The 8,546-nt window shown below is 38.1% G+C and overlaps 1 protein-coding gene across 1 annotated transcript; it reads left to right on the top strand.

Moving 5' to 3' along the window:
• Positions 1–1,913: 1,913 nt before the first annotated feature.
• LOC103998704 (heat shock protein 90-5, chloroplastic) lies at positions 1,914–8,078 on the top strand. Its single transcript, XM_009420258.3, has 19 exons — positions 1,914–2,281; positions 3,682–3,755; positions 4,085–4,210; positions 4,287–4,380; positions 4,540–4,623; positions 4,724–4,867; positions 4,953–5,069; positions 5,259–5,306; positions 5,378–5,458; positions 5,579–5,683; positions 5,770–5,910; positions 6,028–6,120; positions 6,244–6,321; positions 6,403–6,657; positions 6,732–6,834; positions 6,949–7,123; positions 7,206–7,311; positions 7,479–7,568; positions 7,657–8,078. Exons 1-19 carry the CDS (start codon positions 2,009–2,011, stop codon positions 7,858–7,860), a joined length of 2,391 nt encoding a protein of 796 aa, XP_009418533.2. The 5' UTR covers positions 1,914–2,008; the 3' UTR covers positions 7,861–8,078.
• Positions 8,079–8,546: the final 468 nt, after the last annotated feature.

Below are 8,546 nucleotides of genomic sequence, written 5' to 3'. Positions count from 1 at the left end.
CCAATGACATGCCGGACAACATGATTCATGCTTAATAATAATTTTCTAAATCGAAGTGTGTTTTTACGTGTGTAGGATTAACTACAATAGCAAGGCATAAAGCAAAATGAAGTCTCAGAGTCAAGAACACAATTTCGTTGGGAGTTCGAGAGTTCGTCGGAAGTTCGGACGTTCGTCGGAAGTTCAGTTGGAATTGATCGAGAAGTCCAGGAACTTGCCAAAGAAGCTCGTCGGAACTCGCTAAGAAGATCGTCGTGAAGTCCAAGAGCTTGTCGGGAGTCCGTTAGAACATTGCCGAGAGATCGTTGGAAGTTCACCGGAAGATCGCCAGAAGTTCACCGGAAGAAACTAGACTTACGGACTTGTTTAGCTTAGTAAATGTCTTAGAATTCATAGTTAGCACATAATTGGGATTGAAATTGGGCCAACCCAATTATGGGCCAATTGGGTCTATGTATGAACTGTGTTGGGCCCAATGAAAAGGCCCAACAATGACCCAAGAGGTGACACCGTCATGGCATAGTCTCCGTGACTGTGTTAGGCGGTGGTACCGTCGGTCTGAGCGGTGGTACCGCCCAGACACAGTCTCTGAGAGGCTACAGGCGGTGGTACCGCCCAATGGCAGGGTGCTAGGTAGTGGTACCACCCAGCACAGGCGGTGGTACCGCCCGTACCCAGGAAACTCAGGATGAGATATTTTTAGGCTCCAAGTTTGAATCAACTTGAGGCCTATAAATGTCACTCTCATCCCTGGTTAAGAAACACAAGCATTGAGAGTGAAAAAAAAAAAAGAAAACGCTGCTGCAATCTTATGTGAACTCCTCTCCTTGTAAGTGTTAGAATAGTTTGAGAGAGGAGTAAGTGGGGGTGTAAGGGTTATCTCCTAAACCCGGTAAAAGGAGAAAGAGCTGTAAAAGGTGGTTGGCCTTCGCCTATTGAAAGAAGACCAATAGTGGATGCCGGTGGCCTCGATGAAAGAGGAATTGACGGAGTAGATGTAAGTCATGACGATCGAACCATTATAAAAATCTGGTTTGCATTTCGTCTTAAGCAATTTACTTTAAACTGCAAACTACCTTCTCATTACTTGCTACGTTCTTCCGTACGCTTTCAATTTCAAGCTATCTTTTCGAAATCGGTTTTATCGTACGAAGAATTTTTCAGAACCAATGTAATTTTTACCGTTGCACTAATTCACCCCCCCTCCTCTTAGTGCCGACTCGTTCGTAACACATAGGTAATTATTTATAGTAATATTTTAAATATCAATTGACTACATATAAAATTTATATTTCTTTTTTTTATTTGTTCAGGAATTTTGATAAATTTGATATAAAGCGGTTATTAAAAATATTATTTCGAATTCGTTTATTAAAAATAATAAAAAATATTATTTATCTAAGAAATTATTTTTGATAGACAAAATTACATTATATATATATATACATACATATACATATATATATATATATACATATATACATATATATATATATACATTTATATATACATGTATATATATACATGTATATATATATATATATATATATCCATGCAAAATTAACAAGTGTGTTATGGTAGTCAATCTCGTTGGCTAACAACACAACTATTTCAAAGTTATTAAAAAATAAATAATTGATAAAAAAATAATAAAACTATTTAGGAACTTATAATATTAATATTTTAAATTTAATAATAAATATGATTACTAGTAGTTTATCATAAATGACATATATAAAACTTAATTATATGAAAACAATATATCCACAATCTAAAATTTTGAAGAATATATATAATATTAAAATTACAGGGGCAAATATGTTATTTCCAAACTCTCCTTGTTTTTAGCGTTACCCTAACCTATTGTTCTAGAAGCGTCTATAAGTTTCCCATTTGTTTACCCAAAGCCTTCATTTCTTCTCTCGCCTTCCTATCCAAAAGCCTCTCGACTCTTCCTTGCCCGAGCATCAAGGCAGAAGAGAAGAGGGAAGGGGAATCCGACGAATCCATGACGCCCGTTCTAACCCAGAGCTTGGGCAGTACGTTTACGGTCTCCCTCCATCGTCTTTCGATCCCTTTGAGGTCGAATTCCGCCCGAGCTCTGAGGTTCCGGACCTCGTTTCTTCCGCAACCTCTCGGCTCCGGGATTTCATTTCCGGTGTCGGGTCTGAGTTGCAAGGCGGAGAGGAGGGAGCGCTGGATGCGCGTCCGGTGCGAGGCGGCCGTCGCTGAGAAAGAATCCGAGGAGGCTTCGGGGGAGAAGTTTGAGTACCAGGCCGAGGTGTGTCTTTGTTTCTTCCATATTCTCCCTTCTGCCCTTTATCCATCATTTTGTTTTGCAGATTGCCCATTTAGGTCTCCTTCATGCTTTTGCTTGGCTTGTTTTATTCTGATATATTTTCTGTCTTTGTTTAGTCATGAAAGTTGCGATTTTTTAACCTGTGGAGCGGAGAAGCTTGAATCTTTTCTGGTATGTCTGACACAAAATAAGATTTTTGTGTTAGAGGAATGTAATCCATTAGTCCATTAGTCCAAGGTAAGATTAAGATTGACTTATAAGAGTCTAATAGATGTATTATTATCCTTAGTGGGTAGTTGGTTGGGTAGTGACATTTGATATCAGAGCTTGAGGGGACTCGAGTAAAAAAAAGATACTTGTGACGTCTAGGATTCATCATGACGTGGAGTCACTATTGATTTACGCTTCATATGCATCATGTAATGGTTTGATCTAGGTTATATTAGGCCTTGATGAAGATATTAACCTATTAAGTGGGAGAGTCTGTAACATCCAGATTAGTTTCACATTGGAAGTGGGCAAAACTAATATCGACTTATAAGAATACGATGGGTGCATTATTATCAACTTTAGCTTGAGCTTATTGACTAGAAGTTTGGGTTTAACGAAGTTGACAGGCCAGTTATCCCATCCGGCTGGATCGTGACAATGATAGTAGTTTGCTTTGTTGATCATATCTAGTGAGATTAGATCTTCACTTTGGCTTTTTTCTTCTTTTTTTTACAATCGATTTTATTGTTTGTAATTAGAAAAGTAATTCTTTTCTGTTCTTGACATGTTCATACACGATGAGATTATCTACATGTTCTTTATTGATTTCTTTGTTTTAGGGCTTTCCTATGGAAATCTTGTTCGTACTCCTGTTTGATTAAGTGGGCAGACAATTCTGCCCTTTTGCAGACCTTTCTTTTATATCAAGTACTTAGCTTCTTTCTGTTGAGTCTTTGGTGCAGACAGCGCTGCTTCTAACTTGCTCTGCACTTAAAGTTAAGCAAAGAGATGTGTATCTTCTCAATAGTGATTAACAATCTCCATCCAAATTTATTGAATTGTTAGTGTTCGGTTGATTTGGTGAAAGATATTTGATTTACAGGCATTAGTTATGTTAAATTTGGCTTTAGAATCTTATGTTTGACATAAGCTTCAAGAATGCTATTACGAGCATCCCATCTACAGAACATTGCCTTATAAAACCTTTCATTTTGCCATTACTTTTATCTTGTGCAAAGTTCTGTTGTTCTTCAATGTTAATCTCCCAGCCTAAAAGCGTATTATAAGATTTTCTTGGTTGCAAAAGTTAGTTGTTGTCGATAGATTTAATACTTCCTAGTTTCGTGTAGTCTTTTATGTTTAACTTATTTCTATACCTTGGTTAAATGCAGGTCAGCCGCCTATTGGACTTGATTGTTCATAGTTTGTACAGCCACAAGGAGGTGTTTCTTAGGGAGCTTGTAAGGTTGGCTTATGCATTTTCTGTCGTTTCACTGTTGTTTCATGTCCTACAGGGAGATATGATATGTCTGTGCTTTATGTTGCTTAACCCTCCATTGTCCATGTCATTTTAGCAAAAAGTGAATGAATTTGTTTACTGTCATTTGAGGAAGCTTTGGTTTTTATACTCGACTACTGGCCGGTAGACCAAATATCGTCATGCACAGTAGGTTCAGGTTCTTGGGAGGCTACAATTTTCTCTTTCTTTCATATTGTTGAAATGTTGTTGTCTTAAGGTTGTTTTTAGCATGTTTCCATGTCGTGGTTTTATTTGGTGATATTCTGTGTCTGCAGCAACGCAAGCGATGCTTTGGACAAGTTGAGGTTTTTGAGTGTGACAGATTCCTCACTACTTGGTGATGCTGGTGACTTGGAGATACGGGTCAAGCCTGATCCAGATAATGGAACTATTATGATAACGTACTTTGCATATCTGCACATTTTGCCCCCATATTCAAACTGAACAATTAGTAAAACTAGTTGTTTGAACTGGCAGAGATACTGGTATTGGAATGACCAAAGAAGAGCTAATTGATTGCCTTGGGACTATTGCTCAGAGTGGAACATTAAGGTTTTTGAATGCTCTCAAGGTATCTGCTTTATTTTCTGTTTTCTAAGGTCTTATCATACTGTTACATCAGCTTGGTCATTTGCAAACTTTTGCATATTCGGAGGTTGCATGCTTATCATTCAGAATCTTCTGTTATATCTGAACCTCTGTTGATGATTGGTTGATGAATAATGTGCAGGAGAACAAAGATGTTGGGACAGACAATGGTTTGATTGGCCAGTTTGGTGTCGGATTTTATTCAGCTTTCCTTGTTGCTGAGCGGGTAACTTTTTATGTTATTTGTTGTGTATAAAACTTGATTGTTAGAATGATGTTTGACTATCATTCCATGTTCTAAGCAATTATATCTAACTGATGAACAGGTTGTGGTGTCAACAAAAAGTCCGAAGTCTGATAAACAGTATGTGTGGGAAGCATTAGCAGATAGTAGTTCATATGGGATAAGAGAAGAGACTGATCCTGAGAAGTTCATAAAGCGTGGAACTCAGATCACCCTGTTTTTACGAGTATAGATCCCCTTCTCCATTCTTCTCTTTCCCAACTTGTTATTTCAGTGTGTTCGGTGGTCCAAAACTTTTGTTCAATTTGCAGGAGGATGAAAATTTTGAATTTACAGACCCAACACGCATCCAGGCATTGATCAAGAATTACTCTCAGTTTGTCTCCTTCCCCATATATACATGGCAGGAGAAATCAAGGACGGTGGAGGTGGGGATCTTCTTCTTTGCCAGCTTTTTTTTTCTGGATGATCTTTCATGCTGAAGTCATTGTGACAATGTGTTTGTGCGTTTGATGCCTGTTTAGTTTTAGCCGTGAAGAAAAGAATTGTTAACTTGTTAACCTTTGCCTTAGATCTGTTTATACTTATCTCTTTGTTGTTTGATTATTTTTGGATAGGTCGAGGAAGAAGAGGACCCAAAGGAAGGAGAAGAAGCAAAAACAGAGGTAGGGAGTCTGATGGCTGATATTGTTGTTTTTGTACTCAACGTCTAACCTCATTTTCTGCCTATTGGCAGGATGAGAAGAAAAAGAAGAAGAAAACTGTAACTGAGAAATATTGGGACTGGGAACTGGCAAATGAGACAAAACCTATATGGGTAACATCAAAATTCTTCCTTTTTGAAGTTGTAATCCATGCCTTAGGTGCCCTGGGTTTCTTTATCCTTAGCATCTTTAACTAGCTTTTTTAAAGTTAGTCTCATCGTGTCAATGCTTAGATGCGGAATCAAAAGGAGGTTGAGAAAAATGAATATAATGAGTTCTACAAGAAGACATTCAATGAGTTCCTGGATCCTCTTGCTTACACCCACTTCACCACTGAGGTACTTACTACCATGAGGACTTTCAAAAGAGAAAAGAAATATCATCATCTCATTGTCAGATTTGGCATAATATCTAAACTGAACAGGGTGAGGTGGAATTTAGAAGCGTTCTCTACATTCCTGGAATGGCACCCCTAAACAATGAGGATATAATAAATCCCAAGACCAAAAATATACGCTTGTATGTCAAACGTGTATTTATTTCTGATGATTTTGATGGTGAGCTGGTAAGTATAAATTAAACTTCTTGCTTATTTTCAGATGTTTGTGGTCATATTGTACTATGAACAAGTTACATTTTTTATACCTGTCTCAATATGCTGATCATAAAACCAAAATTACAGTTTCCTCGGTACTTGAGTTTTGTGAAGGGTGTGGTTGATTCAGATGACCTTCCTCTAAATGTTTCTCGGGAGATTCTCCAAGAAAGTCGAATTGTAAGTTTCATTATTTTTATGCACAATGCCTATGGTAGCTTGTAGAAAGTAAAATATGTATTCCAGGCTGCTTTTACAATGTGAGGTTATCTGTTTACAAACTACTCTCCTTGTTCACTACAGGTAAGAATTATGCGAAAGAGGCTAGTTAGGAAGACATTTGACATGATTCAAGAGTTATCTGAGAGTGAAAACAAAGAGGTAGGCTGTTTGAATGGACAATACAGTCTTTTGTAATTTCATTTTGGGTATCATTTAATTAATCATGTCATTCTGTTGCAGGACTATAAGAAATTCTGGGAGAATTTTGGCAAGCTTCTAAAATTGGGTTGTATTGAGGATTCAGGAAATCACAAGCGACTGGCACCTTTGCTGCGCTTTTACTCTTCCAAGAGTGAGGAAGATTTGATAAGCTTGGATCAATATGTGGAAAATATGGGTGAGAACCAGAAGGCTATATATTACTTGGCAACAGACAGCCTTAAAAGTGCCAAAACTGCCCCCTTTCTGGAGAAGCTTGTTCAAAAGGATATTGAAGTAGGTGTTTAGCTTCAAATCTATAATCAGATATTTTAATATATGAAATTGTTGTGATCATATTTTATCTGCAGGTGTTATATCTTGTGGAACCTATTGATGAAGTTGCTATACAGAATCTTCAGTCATACAACGAAAAGAAGTTTGCTGATATCAGCAAAGAAGACCTAGAATTAGGTCAGTTTTCTGCATTTAGTATATTTTCTTGGGGAAGTACTTATGTTTTCTGTATCACTGGCATTTGGATTATTGGCTTTTGCCGTGTGTTGATGATGGAAATTTCTGAGACAGGCGATGAGGATGAGGTGAAGGAGAGAGAAGACAAGCAAGAGTACAATCTTCTATGTGATTGGATGAAACAGCAGCTTGGTGATAAGGTAGCAAAAGTCCAAATTTCTAAGAGGCTTAGCTCTTCACCATGTGTACTTGTTTCTGGCAAGTTTGGATGGTCAGCAAACATGGAAAGGTAGTCTTGTTTGCCTAGTTGATTTAATGACCATCTTTCCTGTCATTTCTAGCACAGACTCATGAATGCCTGTCTTTTCTAGACTCATGAAAGCACAGACACTCGGAGATACATCAAGTTTAGAGTTCATGAGAGGGAGAAGAATCTTAGAGATCAATCCTGAGCACCCCATCATTAAAGACTTGAATGTAAGACTTGTGATATGCTGTTAATTGTCATTGTTTGATGTGAAGACAATTTTTAACACACAAGGAATAGCTGCATATCATTTTAAGTTCTGCAGAAACAATTATTATGGCGAAGAGACTTTAGTTTGTAGTTGCAGTATTTCACTTGAACTGTCGTACAATTGCAGGCTGCATGCAAGAATGACTCAAGCAGCACAGAAGCAAAGAGGGCAGTGGATTTATTGTATGATACGGCTCTGATCTCGAGTGGCTATATCGTAAGTCATTTCGACCTCTTCAGTTCACATTTTTCTTTATAAATTTGCTGCCTTCTTTTCGTGTTCATAACAAGATGATATGATTCAGCCTGACAGCCCTGCTGAACTGGGCAACAAAATATATGAGATGATGGGCATTGCTCTTGGTGGAAGATGGGGAAGATCAGAATCAGAGGAAGCAGCAGAAGGAGCCGAGGCAACAAGCGCCGAAGCTGTCTCTTCAGATGCGACAGAGGCAGAGGTGGTTGAGCCCTCAGAAGTGAGGACAGAGAATGATCCTTGGAAGGATTAAGCATCTTTCTAGGGGAATTACTTCTTGGATTAGGTTGGAGGAGGTGACAGGGTTGAGGACATAAATCCTGTCAGCAAGATGAGTTCAACAGGTGACGACATAAAGGGGAAGGCAAAAGTCACTCCTGTTTTGGGCATATGCACTTTTTGTAGGCTTACAGCTACTGACAATATAAATCACAAGTCAACCAATTTGAAGAGATATGGTGATTGCATTCATCCCGAATCTGATACTGTGATTGCTTGTTTGAGTTCCTCTGCATATTGCCCTAAAAATTTCATACTTCTTGCCAGTGTTCAGTTCAAAGGCTTGAGATTACTGTAATCTGATTAGCTATTGTCTTCTGTATTAAACCTTCTTTTTCAACTAGAATAATTTAGTGGGCATTTGGTAGATGAAACCAAGTAACAAATATGATTACTGAACATGGAATGCTTGGCAATTTGGATGGCTGTTCTTGGTGAAAGTTTCACTCAAAACACCAAATACTCAGAAACATTGGCACAAAGAATTAAACATCAACAAAAGAAAACAGCTCAGAATTGTCATGTTCTGATGCTCTTCTTTTCCGGCACTGATGGATAACATGCTGCACTGCCTACATGTCTGCAAGTTATACTGCTTTCAACACAGTTCAAGTGGACAAGTGCATGATAGCTTCTCCCTGAGTTGTATCAGAGACCAAT

The sequence above is a fragment of the Musa acuminata genome, chromosome BXJ2-9, assembly GCF_036884655.1.
Source record: "Musa acuminata AAA Group cultivar baxijiao chromosome BXJ2-9, Cavendish_Baxijiao_AAA, whole genome shotgun sequence".
NCBI lineage: Eukaryota > Viridiplantae > Streptophyta > Magnoliopsida > Zingiberales > Musaceae > Musa > Musa acuminata.
The sequence above is the reverse complement of the archived record's forward strand: the minus strand, read 5'-3'. Positions and strand labels throughout refer to the sequence as shown.

Bases quoted from the DNA above. Each gene is read 5' to 3' on its own strand.
- LOC103998704 (XM_009420258.3), top strand. From the start codon at position 2,009: ATGACGCCCGTTCTAACCCAGAGCTTGGGCAGTACGTTTACGGTCTCC. The intron at 5,459-5,578 runs GTAACATCAAAA...GTCAATGCTTAG, and splicing joins ATGAGACAAAACCTATATGG to ATGCGGAATCAAAAGGAGGT. The intron at 7,569-7,656 runs GTAAGTCATTTC...GATATGATTCAG, and splicing joins TGATCTCGAGTGGCTATATC to CCTGACAGCCCTGCTGAACT.